General features: G+C 41.4%; 1 protein-coding gene across 11 annotated transcripts in view; it reads left to right on the top strand.

Moving 5' to 3' along the window:
• Positions 1 to 18,305, top strand: part of PKHD1 (PKHD1 ciliary IPT domain containing fibrocystin/polyductin) — an 800,857-nt gene that overhangs the window by 67,893 nt on the left and 714,659 nt on the right. For all 11 annotated transcript variants that reach the window (XR_004538726.1, XR_004538727.1, XM_033936724.1 and 8 more), the window contains 2 exons: positions 630 to 708; positions 12,789 to 12,860. Coding sequence is in view for 9 of the 11 variants with exons in the window: in XM_033936724.1 (XP_033792615.1) it covers positions 630 to 708; positions 12,789 to 12,860 (151 nt within the window). In the remaining 2 variants the exon portion in view is untranslated. The remainder of the gene's footprint in view (positions 1 to 629; positions 709 to 12,788; positions 12,861 to 18,305) is intronic.

Raw genomic sequence — 18,305 nt, 5'->3', positions numbered from 1 at the left:
TTAGTGCTACTATCTACAGAATTGTTATTTAAATTTTACCACAGCTACCTTGGAAAATAATTTTAAAAGTATTCCTTGTTTGACCCTGCAGTTTTCTCTTGCATCTTTTAATGTTCTCGTGCATCTTTTAATGTTCAATCAGGAGTATTCCCAAGATCTGCCTTCATTCATATAAAATGCACTGGTATGAGATGTATACATACTGTAACAATAAATAAATACATACATTAACCATAAAACTAGGCTACAAAAAATTATACAAAATAATATAACACACAGATGAACATTGAAAGGTGTGTGGAGCCCCAAATAAATTACATATCCTTATTGTATACTGTATACAATTTATATCACCAAAGACAATACTGCAGAAAACAAGAATGAAAACAATTATCAATGCTCAGTCACATTAATGGAATAAATGAATCAGCAAACATCAAGCAGTTTCTTAAAAACTAGCTGCCGTAAACAACCAAACACACACTCACCAGGATCTCAGGTGTGGAAATGATCAGAGCTTGACTTAATTGGGATGTGAAAGACAGAGCTGTGTAATAGAATGCTTGATTTTTATTATTCACCAAACAATAATTAACTTGAATTTTTTTTTTTTTTAATTCTCTATACAGGAAATTTGATACAAATCACTGGCTGGATCATTTCAGGAAGATATGAAACCTATGACTTTCATGTTGAATATATCAATGGGTAGATATAAGCATATATTTCACTATAAATTTTTACAGATAGGCCCCTGAGGAGTCTTTTTTTTTTTTCTCCTGTCAATTTATGAGCAAATAACCTTTCCCATATTATCATGAAAGGAGAAACAAGAAAATTTGGCCAATGTAGAAAATGGCAGCATGTTACTATGGCAACATGCATTTTTTTTAATGCCAGCACACAATTTTTAACACCATAATAATTTGCATGTTTAATGTTTACATTTTTTTATATACTGTTTCTCAAAATATCAAAGCAGTTTAAAATCATTTGGATAAGAGTAAAACCCAGAAATATCATAAAAGCTAAAGCATAGAAAAAGTGGACAGAAAAACAAGGGGAGATGGAGGGAAGGGAGACCACCAGAATGATTAAAACATTTGGTGCCACACACACCACATACTCAGCTCTCCAGGCCAAATGCGAGTGTAAATAAGTGGCCTTTCAAAAGGTTTTGGGATTTAGGGAAGGAGAGCTTCGTAGGGAGTTCAAGTGGAAGGGAGTTCCAGAGCAAAGGGACAATTGCTAAAAATGCACAATGCTGTGTAGATTGAAGTTTAGTCAGGTGAACTGGGGGTGGGGGGTAGGGAGGGTGGGAAGACTAATAATTCATGGGCTGTTGCGGAGCGGAGAGCACATGTGTGTTTATAAGGGATTAGGAAGGATGCCAGGGAAGAACAGTGTGCATAGTCTTGAAAGCTAATGAGAGAAGTTTTAAATTGTGTTTGGTAAGGAATAGGGGGCCAATGGTGTTCTTCAAGAAGAGGTGTTATGTGATCTGAACAATGAACATGGGCGAGTAATCTGATTGAAGTATTTCGTACCACCTGTAACATTTTAAGTGCTGTTGATGCTTTCTGCACAAGTTATGCTTGGTAATTAATAAGTTTGCAAATAAAAAAAAGTGCTGTTGATGGTAGACCTGTATAGATACTAACGTTACTGACTTTTTTGTGGCAAAACTTTTATATATATATATATATATATATATATGAAAAATAGATAACACTGGCCAACACTCATTTTGGTGCCTCAAATGTTAGACCTGTTTCTTGGTATATTTGACCTGCTGATTCCAAAAATGACACCAGTTTTCTCCTATCAGCTCTAGTTTTTGAGATACAGAACATGTGCCACTCTTCACTCTGCTTGCCCATTAAAAACTCTGGATATTTTAATGTAGTATTTAAATTAATATCTTTTAAACATGAAGGAAACATATTAAAAATTAAAAGAAAAGTATACAACATGGAAATCTACTTATTTCATACCAAAAGCACAAGTTTATGATATAAACTTTCCAGTCATTTGACACTTAAGAAACTCCTTTTATAAGACTTGCGAGAGTGGAATCTGCCAGGACAATCCCACATAAGATTCCAACAATGGCTGCTATCATCTTCCTTGGTATCTGGCTTCCATTGTTTTTATATCTTGTGAAATCTTTCACTTTGCTCTTCACTTAAGTCACCAAGGTTCTCTGGAAAGCGATCTAAGTGACTGTGCAGATAATGGACTTTAACACTCATATTACAACCAAGCCTGTTGAAATGAAAGAGCATATCCTCCACTAATTGTGTGTAGTTGTCTGCCTTCTTGTTGCCAAGAAAGTTTTTTCACAACAAGAACAAATGAAGACTAGGCACATGATTCAATTTCATTCATTGATGCCATGGAATGTGGGTCATTTATAAGTTGTCTGATCTGTGGACCATCAAAAATTCCTGTCTTCAGTTTTTCCATGGAAAGTCCAGGTAACATATAATAATAATAATAATAATTTATTTTTTTGTATACCGCCATACCCAGGGAGTTCTAGGCGGTTCACAACAAATAGATGAATTACATACAATGCGATTGAGAAAAGAAGAACATAGCAAGGCAATCGAAAAATCAAAACTAGTTTACATTGACAATTTGGGTGAGGGAAAGGCTAATACAGAGCAAATACAGTATGTACTGTAAGAGAATACAATTGGATTTATGAGAAGGGGGAACAAAGCATGTTAGATGAGAGGGGGAAGCAACAATCTTGGAAGGGTGGGGAAAAAGTAAAGGAAGAGGTGGGAAGCGTTGAGGAGGGGGAGGGGAGGGTTAAGGATTTGATCTGTTGCAAAGAAGAGATTTTGATCTGTTTTCTAATGTGGAGAAGGGGAACGTTAAGGCGGAAGTGGGGAGCATTAAGGATTTGGTCCGTTGAAAAGTAGAGTTTTGAGCTTTTTTCTAAAGTGGAGGTATGAAGAGGCGTCAAGTATAATTTGGGCGAGCCATGAATTTAGTTTGGCCGCTTGAAAAGAGAAGGTTCGTTCATAGAATCTTTTAAGATGACACGATTTCAGTGATGGAAAAGCGAACATAGTTATTCTGCGGGAGCTCTTATTATTATAGTTCAGGTTGAAGTGGGGGTAAAGATAGTCTGGTGACATACCAGATACGGTTTTGTAGCAGATGCAAGAGAACTTAAATAGGACTCTGGATTCGAATGGCAGCCAGTGCAACTTGTAGTAGAAAGGGGATATGTGTTCCCATTTCTTCAGGCCAAAGTTAAGGCGGATGGCGGAATTTTGGACCAATCTCAGCTTCTTGGTGATTTTCTTGAAGGCGCCTAAATAAATGATGTTACAGTAGTCCAGGACACTAAGAATAGAAGCTTGGACAAGCAGATGAAAGGAGGTGTCATCAAAGTATTTTTTAATGGTGCGGAGTTTCCAGAGCACCGAGATACTTTTCTTAAACACTAGGTCATATGCAATATGAAGCTCATAATCAAAACAAAAATACGTCTAAAAACCTGCCCAATCAGAACTTGGAAGAGCTAAAAGACAGGTCAGCCAAATGCTAATAATCGAAACGGGTTTTTAGACATATCCAGAGACATTTTAGGGCTTTGAATCCCGCTGTGCGCCCAGAGCTGAAAGGGGCATTTTTGAAGGAATGGTGAGGGCGAGCCAACGTACTGCAGGGATAATCAAAAGTTTTATGAGGCTGCCTGAATGGAACTTATACATTGTGACTTAGACTATGTAAAACCAGGTCTAAGGGCCAGATTCTGTATAGGACACCCAGTCTCAGAAGCCGCCTAAGCAACTTTTGAGATTCTCACACAGGCGTCCTATATAGAATTGCCTAACACTACGATTCTCTAACTGGCATCTAATTCATTAGTGCTGGTTAGAGAATTGGGTTGCCGCTGAGCTGATTGTGGCAAGGGAATGTCTCTGCCATGATCAGTGTAGTGGCTGCGGCAGGATACCCATCCCCCCGCAAAGACTACTGGTAGGAGGGATGGCCAATCCCTCCTGCTGGAATCACCAAAGCTGCCCCCCCCCCCGAATGTCTGCGACAGGAGGAGTGCCAAATAATTCCTGCCACACCTCGCTGTGGAAACCCCACCCCCTAAGATCATCAGCAGAAGGGATGCCTAAACCCTCCTGCCAGAACCCCCCACCCCTCCTCAGATCATCGGCAGGAGGGATGCCCAGTCACTCTAGCATGCTCCCCGACCCCCACCCAAGCCCACACAGACCCCCACAGTACCTTTTTTAAGTTGGCCAACTGGAGGGATGCTTCCTTCCTACAGCCAGCAGGAGTACCTCCATTGAATGATGGGCCTGCCCTTTCCCGGTGCACTTGGGATGCATTGGGGAAGGGCCTAAGGCCCTGATTGACCCAGGTACTTAAGGCCCCTCCCATTGGAGGGGCTTTAGGCACCTGGGCTAATCGGAATATTAGGCCTCTCTCCCAGTGCATTCTGGGATGAACTGGGAGTGGGCTAAGACTCCGATTGACCAGATCCCTTAGGCCACTTCCATAAGGTCTAACTTTAAATGTAGTGTCCTCCAACCACCATATATTCCATCAGTGGCCAATCTGTTTATGTTCATGGTTTCAGTTTTTATTTCATGTGTCTCTTTGCTTATGTTATTATGGATTAAACTGCTATAAGGGTAAGAGGGCTTTTGGAATGGTGCACTTTCAATATGTTTCCCTTAAAAAGCATGGGATTTTTTTTTAAGTTAGTTATCTACAGTAATTACCTGATGAGTCTATTTTTTTTAAGTTTACATGAGATTCATTTTTTTCCCGGCATTATGAGATTCATGAAATGTCATCCTTTTTTTTTAAACTATAGTACATATAGACCAATGGACAGGCAGAGGCACAGGAGCCAACTTTTCAAATATATTGAGGGTGCTAAACCCTATGGAAGTTATATCTGCAGAGGACTAAGAACATAAGAATAGCCTACTGGGTCAGATCAATGGTCCATCTAGCCTAGTATCCCGTCTTTGTGGGAGCCAAATCCAAGTCACAAGTAACTGGCAAAAACCCAAATAGTGGGTATAAAGGATAATTTATATAACACTTGAAGAAATTTTCTTTACACATCAGTGTCCAACTTCCATTTTATAATTAATATACCACTTTTATTAGCCCATTACTTTTTGTCATTCAGATGACACCCCATTTTAACAATTATCCTTTATACCCCCTTTTTTATTTATGATACTAGATTGTGGGTTTGATAACTTATAAAGTGATCCATTTGTGGTGTCCAAAAACCCAAATAGTAGCAGTATTTCATGCTACTGACCCAGGTCTATGGACTTTTCCTCTAGGAACTTGTCCAAACCGTTTTATAAAACCAGCTACATTAACTGCTCTTACCACTCTGATACCTTTTATGTTTTTCCAACATTCCATATGTTGGAAAGTATAAAAAGTGAAATCTACAGTATGTATAATGTAGTAACACAGCTTTTCTCAAAGAAAAGCTAAATCCAAGTTTACTGGTATTATTGCTCATATTTCTTAAGCATTTTCCCCACACTTCTGAACTGCTGGAAGCAGCCATGCTAACAAAAGCCATGAATTACCTCATAATCACTAGAGCTGTTTGGTTCCTACTGGTTGCAGTGTCACGAATGACATCTCGTGTGAATGCATGGACCAATCAAATCTCATTTCATGAAAGTCATTTTTGTCACACTGTTGTGAGCTTGGTTCTCCCCAGAGATGCCTGGGAATGGCATGAGACAAGCTAAAAGAAGCTAAAACAATCAAGGTCCAGCAGTGTGGTTTTTAATTGATGGAGATGAGGGCCAGTATTACAGTTTTTTAATGTGTACTTTACAGATACAGCACGCCTATAAGAAGTTACAGCTTCCTTTCACGCTAATTGCAACTGGCCCATTCAATTAGTCACTGCTCATTTGTTGTCAGTTAATCACGGCAGTTCATTGTGAAGCTCTGAACTGTACAGTAATTGCATCTGTTATTTAGAGGCTAGATAACTATTACCTTTGTTAAATAAATTAGAGATTTAGGGATAAATTGAAGACAAGGTCAGTGTAGAACTATTCAGCTGCTAGATCTCTTTGGTTTACTTGCTTACTTTAATGCATCTGTCCCTTCCTTCCATTCCTTGTGGTCATGGGAAATGCCACACTGATAACATGAATTATTTTTAGTACAAGATTACAAAAATGTCAAATGTTTTCATTGTATTATGTTGAAAGACAGTGGAGATGATTTATCCTCACTCTTTTTGGTTTTTGGAGGCTGAATACCAGCTATTGTAAAAGGATTAGTCAAGATTATGTAGAGATGTCCAAGGTTCTGTTTTGTGATAATAGCAGAGATCGCTAGTGGGAAGGGGAGGGGGGTTTCGGACTGAAGTCCTGTCTCAGAGGGGCTAGGGTGTTCTGGTTCCTCTAGACCAGTGGTTCCCAACCCTGTCCTGGAGGATCACCAGGCCAATCGGGTTTTCAGGCTAGCCCTAATGAATATGCATGAGAGAGATTTGCATATAATGGAAGTGAGAGACATGCAAATCTGCTCCATGCATATTCATTAGGGCTATCCCAAAAACCCGATTGGCCTGGTGGTCCTCCAGGACAGGGTTGGGAACCACTGCTCTAAACCACCAGGACTTGGGTTTTTGAGAAGCCTGTTTGGGACATGGTGGTCAGTTTGGTTAGAGAGAAAGGGTATCATTAGACATTCCTTCTCTCAACTGACCTTCAATGCTGTCTCGGATCAGACGTTAGTTTTCCAGCCCTTTTTTCCATTTAAACATACATCTAAATGCATTTATAAGCGCTTAAATATGGTCTGCAGTAATGGTTTCTACACCATTGCGGAAACCATTAGAGCATTCTACATACCCTAATGCTGATACTATTCCAGCACTGGTCACCTCTAGTGCTGGCAGTTAGGTTTTGAGCATCAGCCTAAAGAAGAGAGAGCCCCAGCAGTTATCAAAATTTATTTCAGCCCAAGGGCAAATGTAATGTTGATGTGTGTCTGCTACTTCCCAAATTGTGCTGAGCAAAAATAAGCTCAGGGATCATCTAGCTCTATCTTTTTTTCCCTATAAATACGTTTCTTTGTATAAGATCAGTCTAAATCAGCTCCACCCTTAATTATGGTGGACTAACATTACATAGAATTGTTTTATTGCCTTGTTAAATAGTGCAAGATATTATTGCACTGGAGAGGAATGTACTATCTTTTTCTTTAATCTGTGTAATATTTCTTTACTTTGACTGATATGGTTGTCAATGTTAAAAATTATAAAAAAAAAAAAAAAAGGAGAGAGAAAGTGTGTATGTGGGGAAGTTTTCAGCCTGGGGAATTTACCAAGCTTAGGCAAATTCCTTTCAAACCTGTCTTAATACCACTTCTAACCTGCCAATCTCATATCTAAGAAAGATAAAGATCATCTTTTGCTTCTTCCATTTGTGAAGTTTTTCTCACATGTAAAAGCTTTTCTGAATTTATACCTCATACACATTGCATGTAAACCACACTTACTGGGGCAATCTACCTTAAGGATCTCTGGTTTGTACCAGAGACAGTGGAGGTTAAGAATGATTTGCCCAACTTCTTATGTTCTAAAATCACTGTTCCAGAGACAAGTTACTCAGTTTCAGTAGGGAGCCATTTTGGCCAGCACTGTTATTGAACTTACATCTCAATTCAATCTGCTCTTTGTAGTCCCTGACTCTCCTCATTAGACGTGTGCACGGGGATGGGGACAATGGCAAACCTGTGGAAATTTGTGGGGACCAAAAAAATCGGTATTACCCCGGGCACGAGAAGGGATGGATTGAAGTGAATGTCAATGGGAAGGGATGGGGACTAAATTATGTCTCCCAGAAAAATTAACTTGAGGTCAGAGTAGGAAAAATTCAAAACATCAAAATAATACTATCCTCTGCTCTCATCCAGAGGAATCTGGAGACTGCTGCACATAAATCCCAACAAGAGACAAGCAACAAATACAAAAACGTGGAGAAAAAGACTCAATAATATCTGCACTGCACTAATATAGCAATGCCAAAAAATTGGAAGTGCAGCTTAATCACTAGTCAAAAAAACTCTACCAATCATTAGTCAAAAATGTATCAGAGTCTCCTATTACCTGCAAGCAGTTCAGATGTAAAAAAACCCCCACATGTTCTTGTTTGAAAAATCCAATCAAGCAGGAAAACAAGAAAAAAAAAATCACTTAGCTCAATAGGTCCAGAAGGTCAACTTCTTCAAAACAAATCCTGCTACACATCTCTCGACAGGAGCCGTGTTTCACACAACGCTTCTTCAGGAGAGTCAAACACAGAGTCACTTCCATATAGCATGGTGATCACAAAATGGCATTGTGCGAAACAGGGCCCATCAGCTTAAACAATAATGGTGATTCTCTGTCTGACAGAGTTCCTATACATAGAAGTCGGGCAGGGAATGTCTGCACATACAGAAACACCTCACAAGGGTGTCATGACATCACTTGGCAAATATCCAATCAGAGAAAAGCTCTTCATTCAATAACTAAATTTAAACCTTTTAGATGAATAGTCTGAAATGTAAAAATCAAACACTGCCCTCCTTGCATCAGCCTACAACCTACAGTATATCACCTCTACATGTGCTGAGCCAAAGTAGTTCGAGCACTACACATTTAAATGTAGAAAAGGCATGATCCAGTATGTAGAATGCTCCATCAGTGACTAAAGTATCTTATTGGTGGATATACAGTACCAATGCTCAATTAAGCGACTCTTAAGTTGTCTAGATGTCTGTCCAATGTAGACCAGCTTGCAAGGGCAAATCAAAGCATAAATCACATTAGCTAAAGTATAGTACATATAGTCACAGATTGTAATTGCATTTCCTTATCAGAATTTGGATCCTTAAAAACTGTAGTCTCCAGCATAAGATCACAAACCACAGTTCCCACAGCATAGTGCCAGAAGACTGGAGGGTAGTCAACATGGTACTGATTTTTAAAAAGAGTACCTGAGGTGATATGGGAAATTATAGACTGGTTAATCTGACGTCGGCGCCAGGCAAAATGGTAAAGACTACTATAAAGAACAAAATGACAGAACATAAACGTAAGCATGGATTAATGAGTGAAAGCCAACACGGATTTAGTCAAGGGAAATCTTGTCTCACCAATCTACTACATTTCTTTGATGGGGTGAATGAACATGTGGCTAAAAGTGAACCAGTTAATATTGTGTATTTGGATTTTCAAAAGGCATTTGACAAAGTACCTTATGAAAGACTTCTTAGAAAATTAGAAAGTCATGGGATAGGAGGTAATGTCCTTTTATGGATTAAGAACTGGTTGAAAGACAGAAAACAGAGAGTAGGTTAGAGAAACTGGGCCTCTTCTCCCTTGAAAAGAGGAGATTGAGAGGGGACATGATTGAAATATTCAAGATAATGAAGGGAATAGACTTAGTAGATAAAGACAGGTTGTTCAGGGCACTCTCTAAAGTTAAAAGGGGATAGATTCCATACAAACATAAGGAAGTTCTTCTTCACGTAGAGAGTGGTGGAAAACTGATACGCTCTTCTGGAGGCTGTTATAGGGGAAAATACCTTCCAGAGATTCAAGACAAAGTTAGACAAGTTCCTGCTGAACCAGAAAATACGCAGGTAAGGCTAGACTCAGTCAGGGCACTGGTCTTTGACCTACGGGCCATCATGGGAGCGGACTGCTGGGCACGATGGACCACTCGTCTGACCCAGCAGCGGCAATGCTACATAGGGCTTACTTTTCAGAAGTGCAAGCATTCCAGCGGGATTAGTTAATTCTCCCAATTGTATCAAATGTGATAAAGCTCTTAATACTCTCTCTCATGCTTTGTGGCAATGTCCTCTTATCAAATCATTCTGGTCTGCCATCCTATTATATTTAGGTTCATTATGGAATAGTCAATTAGTGGAATCCCCAAGGGGGGGGGGGTGTTATTTGGTAAAGCTGCTGCTTGTGGGGTATTTGGACAAGAAAGATGCATTTTATTTTAAAAGGCATGCATGATTGGTCACAAATGTTATTTTGCAATATTGGTTACAGAAAGATCCACCTAGTTATTGGCATTGGAGGAACCAACTCCATCGGTTACTTATATTTGAGGTGTGGGAGGTTCGTAGATTTCCTAGACGAACTCGTCTCCTTTTGAAAATCTGGGACCCCTATATTCAAAATCTTTCCTCTAGAGCAGTGTTCTTCAAACTTTTTACACCCATGGACCGGCAGAAATAAAATAATTATTTTGTGGACCGGCAAACTACTAAGACTGAAATTTTAAAAAACCATTTCCACCCCATCTCCACGAACTCAGTACCCGCAAACCATCTGATCCCATCCGCACAAGCCTCAGTTATGATTTTATATTGAAGGTATTTTATTAAAGTATAAAAAGAAACAATATTCTGTACAATTGTCATTTTATAAATACAAATATACAGAGCAATGACCAACAAAACCCCTGTCTCCCTTCCCCTTCACATATATCCCCTCTACTACCAAGAAAACTGAACAAGCAAGTTATTACAGAATGCTACACAGAAATATGCTAACAGTATACTGAAGTCACACATGACAAGAATAGTTTTAGGTGAGTCCCTCCTGGTCAGAGAGCCCTAAGCCAGCTGGAAGCTAAAAAAACACTGCCTGGGCTTTACAGTCCCCAGTTATGTCTCTAGCAGGATATATATTTCAAATCTGATATATTCTAATGACAAAATAGAAATAAAATTATGTCTAACACCAGCTCTAGCAGGATATATATATTTTTGTTGTCTCTGGTTTCTGCTTTCATCTTCTTTTCACTCTCTTCCTTCCAGCATCTGCCCTCTGTCTCTTCAATCCACTGTCTGCCCTCTCCCCCTTCCAAATGGTATCTGTCTTCTTTCTATGCCCCTTTCCCCATTCCATCCAGCCTGCACCCCCTCTCTCCTTTTTACATGATTCATTCCAGCTTCACTGCTCTCTTCATTTTTATCTCTCCTACACCAGATCTAGCATCATTGTCCCTCTCTGCTTATTTCTCTGCTGACCCCTTCCCATCATCAATTTCTCTACTTTCTCATGCCTGTCTCTCCCCTTCCCCTCCTCTAATCTCCCTGCCAGCTGTTTCCTTCCTTTTTAACTTCTCCCTTCCCTCCTCCTCCTGTCCAGCAGTAACTCTCTTCCCTTCCTCCCCTCCCAGCAGCATCTCTCCTTCTCCTTCCCTCCAGGTCCAGTAGCAGCTGTCCCTTTTTTCCCCTTGTCCAGAAGCTTCCCAGACTCTTTCCCTCCTCTCCTCCCAGCAGCATCTCTCCTTCTCCCTTTCCAGGTCCAGTAGCTGTCCCTTTTTTTCCCTTGTCCAGAAGCTTCCCAGACTCCTTTCCCTCCTCCCCTCCCAGCAGCATATCTTCTTCTCCCTCTCCAGGTCCAGTAGCAGCTGTCCCTTCATTTTCCCTTGCCCAGCAGCTTCCCAGCCTCCAACAGTGGCTTTCTCCCCACCCAGTAGCTCTCCTTACTTGCCAGCGCAGCAATTCAGGAAGGCAGCCTTGGGTCCTTTGTTGGGTTGCGCTACCTCTGAGGAAAGAAGAAGTTGCATCATCAGAGACAGCCGCGACTCAGCAAAAGCCCCAAGGCTGCCTTCGTGAATCGCTGCGCTGGAAAGTAAGGAGAGCTGCAGAGAGGGGAGAAAGCCACTGTCGGAGGCTCCCCATGATCTCTCCGGCCCAGCAGAAAATATCTCGATCTTGCCGGCCCTGCGCGGATCGGCAGGAAATTGAAGTTAATCAATCTCGCCGGCCCTGTGCGGACTGGCAGAAATTTCCTGCGGACTGGCACTGGTCCAAGGACCGGCGGTTGTAGAACAGTGTGCTAGAGCAGTGTTTTTCAACCTTTTTACACCTATGGACTGGCAGAAATAAAAGAATTATTCTGTGGACCGGCATCGGTCCATGGACTGGCGGTTGAAGAACACGGGGCTAAGTCGGGAGCCAAACCCCACCCATCTCTACCCAATCTCCACTCTAGACCCTACCCCCATAATAGTACTAATTGCACCTTGAACGTCCCGTGCCTCATCTGGAAGCCTTCCCTCTGACGTTGCAATGTCAGAGAGAAGGCTTCCGGTTTAGGCGCAGGATGCCCGTAGGAGCCACTGCCCGTGGCTTTGTGCACTGAATCAGTTAGGAAGAGGGAGCTGGCTCGAAGGTAATGCTGCATCGATCGCACCGTGGACCGGCGGTTGAAGAACACTGTTTTGGGCCTGATGCACTTGCTGGCCCTGTGGACCGGCAGGAAATTTCTGTGGACCGGCACTGGTCCATGGACTGGTGGTTGAAGAACACTGTCCTAGAGCACGCAGTATGATTCTTAATGTTTTACAATGAAGCTTTGGAAACTTTCATTGCATTCCAATACCTGATCATTTGTATCACTTTCCATTCCGGGGGAGGGGGGGGAGGGATGATAGTAATATGTATGGAAATTTAAATTGTTTATTTGCTTACTTCCTTCAATACAATGTTATAAATTGAAATAAAAAGAATGGGGGGGGGGGGAAGGGAAAAGGATGGGGGTGTAGAAAGGAATGGATTAGGTCATATGGAAATATATTTTGGAGGAATGATAGAAATATGTATGGAAATATTATTGTGAATCTAATTGTAATGAATATTTCTTTGTATTATATTGTATATTTATTTGATTCCTTCAATAAAATGTTATAAATTGTAACTGATGTTTCTCATTTTTTCCTCCTGTTAATTAGCCCCGCTATCCTAGAGGCTGAAGAAGGGTGGCTCACTGTTTGCTCTTTTGTCAATAAGAAAACTAGAGCAATGTAAGTTTCTTATTCACATTTATAGCATTTTCATCTTTGACTTTATTTCATGTGCCTTTTGAGTAAATGATCTTTATTTGAACTCTCTTTTATAGTGTGATTTATCTGGTGTTTGTTATCTTGATTAGAGCAGTTGATTATGGTAGGATAGTTTAGGGCAGGGGTAAGCAATTCCAGTCAGGATCTCCACAATAAATATGCATGAGATAGATTTGCATCTCAAGGAGGCAGTGCATGCAAATCCATCTCATACATATTCATTGTGGATATCCTGAAAACCTGACCTGGCTCTGACTCTCGAGGTCCAGAATTGCCTACCCCTGGTTTAGGGTTACCCTATGGCTCCAGAAAAAGGAGGATGGATTCAAACATCCGAGTTTTTCTTTCAGCGAAAACAATGGGAGTAAAACCCGGATGTCTCATTCCATCCTCCTTTTTCTGGAGCCTTATTGTAACCGTACTCCCTTGTATCTCTTCTTTTGTGCTTCTCTTTATTTAACTTGTCTTTCCTCTCATAGCCTATCCAACCCCATGTTGTTTCTCCAGCACACCTACTCAGTTCCTCACCCAGGTACTTAGGAATCCAAGCTCTCCCCATTTGGTCACTCCCTCTTCTGTATCCTCTACCCCAGCAATCGAGATTACAAAAACAGTTGCTCATTCAATCTCAGTCTCAGTTTCTCAACCAGGGTCCCTGATGGGACAAGATGTTCTGTTTGGCCTCTCAATCAGGGCAGTGTGACACGTTTTTGGAGGGGGCCAAACAAACCAGTCTCTGGTTTCACCATCAAGCTTTTGGGAATCCTTTTGCTAAACTGTTTTAAGCGTTAGTGTGCTTACCACACATTACAAAGACTTACCCCTCCCCCCCTTTTTAAGAAACTGAATTAAGCTTTTTGTTATTGCCGTTCACGGCGGTATTAGCTCTGATGCGTTGGAGCTAATACCGCCATGGCTGGCGATAAAAAAGCCTAATGCAGCTTCGTTAAAGGGGGTGTTACTGAAGGATGTGCACTGGCATCCCATGGTCAAATGGCCAGTTTGCACACACACACACACACCATGCACTAAAAAAAGTTTTAAAGTTTCTGGCAAGGGGCATGTTAGCAGGTGGAGAGTGGGTGTGACAGCATGGTTTGCTGTGTAGGGAGAGTATGGCACAGTGGTTAAAAGCTATATCCTTAGCACCTTGAGGTTGTAGGTTCAAACCTGCACTGCTCCTTGGGACCCAAGGCAAGTCACTTAATTCACCCATTGCCTCAGGTTTATTTAGATAGTTTGTGTGCCCCCCAGGACAGACAGGGATAAATGCTTGAGTACCTGAATAAGTTCATATAAACCATTCTGAGCTCCCCTGGGAGAACCATATAGAAAATTGAATTGAATAAATAATTGATTAGCATGAGATTAGTTCAGGGGTCCTTACCACCTAGAAAATAGGTGGTGGTAGGGGTTCATTGCTTAGGTTTCAAGCAGTGATTCCTCACGACTCTTACCTTTGGAACTTTGAAATTCTCAATAAAGTCCCTTTCAGGAACATCGTCACTCCACAGTGTTTTTTGGGTTTTTTCTGGTGGTAGGGGTTAATGCAGGAATTTTTTTAAATGGCCACATGCTAATGGCAAAATTAGTGCGGGGCCATTAATTAGGAAATGAGAAAATCAGCCTATTTCTAGACATAGCAAAAGTGGCCTTGCTGCATGGCAAAGACCTATGGTAAGGGCATGCTAAGACCACTTTTGCCACAGCTGTAGTAAAAGGGCCCCCTTAATTGCAAATGCACTGTTGGGCAAAATATAGGTAGAGCCATGCTCTCACTTGGCTGAAATGTGTTGAGTATTTTTTACCGGGTTGCAGCAGCTTTGAGTCCAGAGGTCTGGATTTACCTGGACATGTTCTCTTTTTTGAAAAGCTGTTGAGATCGGGGCCAAGACTGGAGTGCATCTGTGCATGCGTGCGACATCATCATGTTGCATCTGTGCATGCACAAATGCACTTCAGACACGACCCAAACAGATGAGGTTTGCTTGGGACTGTGGTTGGGGCAACACATTCTCTGTTTCCAGATGCAAAATCTGGTAACTCTAGCTTTGAGTTAGGGTTAGATTCACTAAGGCGACAGATCGGATCCGATCCGTGGCTGGGGGGCTGATTCATGAAGCGCCCTCATGCAAATGTGGGCGATCGGAATCACGCCCCCAACTGACCACACGGATCGGTACAGAGAGCACAAGATCGGGGCAGAGAGCAGGGTGGCCAGAGCAGGAGAATTGCGGCAGACAGCAGGGCGGCCAGAGCAGGAGAATTGGGCCAGAGAGCAGGGTTTTTACACAAGCGACTGGTCCTCAGCAGTTGCCTGTTTTGGATTGACCAGCCCAGTCGATGTGCCTGTATTTGTTTAGTGAATTGCGTCCTTCCTACTTTGCATGCCGTTTCTCCTCATTTGCATGAGCGGATCGGATTGGAGGATGATCGGCCACAAGGTTAGTGAATTGGGTAGGAGGAAAATCAGGTCGCAAAGTAGTCGGGACATGATCGGTGTCCTTAGTGAATCTATCCCTTAGTCTTTTCACTCCTCTTATACCCTCCACTTGACTTCTCTGATATGGTGACAGTAGATAAATTCTCGAGATTAGATTTTCTTTATCCCCCCTAAACAGGTGCCTTCTTACACTTTCTTCTATAAAAGAAAGCAAACATTGAGAAGGCCTTTGCATTTGCAGCTCCATTTTATACTCATGCTTTACTGCCATCTGGTGGTATAACAAAATTATTACTCATAAGAACATAAGAATAGCCTTACTGGGTCAGACTAATGGGTCCATCTAGCCTAGTATCCCGACTTCACAGTGGCCAATCCAGGTCACAACTACCTGGCAAAAACCCAACTAGTAGCAACATTCCATGCTACTGATCCAGAGCAAGCAGTGGCTTCCCCCATGTCTCTTCATATAAGGTTTATATCCCTAATCCAGGGAAAAAATTATCATCAGTCCTTAGGGCAAGGACACTAAGCAGGCAGTTCTAGGTGCTTACATTGATATGCATGCTATGTCTGCAAATGCTTATAATATTAGCACATTTGCACATATATGCGAATATTCTACCTAAACACTTCTGTAAATAATTAAGCTGAATCAAGGGAGAGACCATAAAATGTTATTTGGAAAACATTAGCGTTTTTTGGCGCTGCACTGTCTGCACAAGTCATTTTGTGATTTGTTTAAAGACATGTATACTGTTTTTTAGTCTACATTTGTTATCTGAGACCATTATATCCAATTGGACCCCTGAGGAAGGCATGTTCGCCAAAACATGGACCGTGTTGGGTCTGGTAGGATCAACACATTTGGACTATTATATCTATATTTGCATTTGGTTTTATTATGAAGTTACAAATAAATCATCTTTCAGAACATCCTCATCCACAGTCTTTTTGTTCTTATTGCTTGGACTGCTCTCACTGTGGAACATTGGGTCTTCCTTTTTTGTTGTTATTTGGAAAACATGCACACTTCCTAATCTCAGAGTCATTTTCCTTGTAAAGTAGGCCGAAAAGCCTGACCTTCAGTTTCCAAATGTCACAGCTTTAACTATAAGGTTATGTCCTTAACTGACATCATTATTACATTCTTGTCAATCACTGGACTTCCTGCATAAATTAAAGATAGACTAAATAAGAGTTTGATTTTTTATTTTCGTTAAATTGTGAACAAAATGTTTCGGTCAGTCTTTTTTTATCTGAAGAGCCATCATGACATCTTATGGTCACTGTAAATTCCTGCTCTGTGTTTTCTGTGAATTTCAATTTTTAGGCATGTTTCACCCAAGCAATAGTGCCTGCTGGGGATGCTCTGTCCCTCTGTCTCTCTATTTGTACATATAGGCATACAGTACACAAAGACACAAAGACACTCACATACTGGAACTCAGAGTGATAATGTACCAGCATTCTGGAAGAAGGAATCTATAATCCCCTGCATTTCTAAAAAAATCCGAATCCAATCCCCTGTGCCAATAGCATTGCTAACAAGCAAATAACCAAGCTCAGTATTATAAAAATAAAATATTTATTTATATTGCAAGTGGTAGGTAAGAATGATTAGTAGTAGGGTTACCATGCGCAGATTTCCTCCTGCCTGATGAGAGCAGGCAGTGGGGGGCGGGGATGAGTGGAAATGGGTAGGCCTGGGGGGCGGGTCTAGAGATCCAGATTTTAGTATAGTAAAATCTGGCAACCCTTATTATTAGGTATGAGACAGTCTAAGTCTTAGACAGGTTAGACTGCATAAGTAATACAATTACCCGCTAATGTTTTGGAATAATGTGGAAAGCAAACACACATTCCCTACAGGTTGTGTGTGTCATAGATTCTAAGATCTTGCGAACAGGGACCGTCTCTTATGTGTTTAATGTACAGCACCGCATGCGCCTAGTAGTGCTATAGAATTAATAAGTAGTAGCAGTGGCGTACCTAGCATATGTGACACCCGGGGCCCATCATTTTTTGACACCCCCCATCTATATGAAAAATATGATTTTTAGTAACAATCCACATATCGCACAACAAGAGTGCAGTGAGCACTAGAACACCAATACATACATTGTAAAACTAAACAAGCCAGATCCTGCACAGTCAATTGATCCTGTACAGTTGATGCTATCAGAAAGCCATGTCCCTTTCACAGACACACAGACAGATACACCCTCGCCCAATAAGGAATAATCACAAAGTAAAAATAGAAATATGTTGACAAAAGTTAAACTGAACCACCAAGAAACCAGACTCTGCATACAATGCAACACCACAACACCACAAAAACAGTAATACATGTAAGAACCTAAGAACATAAGTATTGCCGCTGCTGGGTCAGACCAGAAGTCCATCATGCCCAGCAGTCCGTTCACGTGGCGGCCCTCCAGTCAAAGACCAGCGCCCAACTGAGACTAGCCCTACCTGCGTACGTCCGTGTTCAGCAGGAACTTATCTAGCTTTGCCTTGAATCCCTGGAGGGTGTTTTCCCCTATGACAGACTCCGGAAGAATGTTCCAGCTCTCCACCACTCTTTGGATAAAGAAGAACTTCCTTACGTTTATACGGAATCTATCCCCTTTCAACTTTAGAGAGTGCCCTCTTGTTCTCCCTACCTTGGAGAGAGTGAACAACCTGTCCTTGTCTACTAAGTCTATCCCTTTCAGTACCTTGAATGTTTCGATCATATCCCCTCTCAATCTCCTCTGTTTGAGGAAGAAGAGGCCCAGTTTCTCTAATCTTTCGCTATACGGCAGCTCCTCCAACCCTTTAACCATCTTAGTTGCTCTTCTCTGGACCCTTTCGAGTAGTACCATGTCCTTCTTCATGTACGGCGACCAGTGCTGTACGCAGTACTCCAGGTGAGGGCACACCATGGCCCAGTACAGCGGCATGATAACCTTCTCCGATCT

This window comes from Geotrypetes seraphini, chromosome 3 (genome assembly GCF_902459505.1).
Source record: "Geotrypetes seraphini chromosome 3, aGeoSer1.1, whole genome shotgun sequence".
Lineage (NCBI taxonomy): Eukaryota > Metazoa > Chordata > Amphibia > Gymnophiona > Dermophiidae > Geotrypetes > Geotrypetes seraphini.
This window is presented reverse-complemented; position numbering and strand designations above follow the sequence as displayed.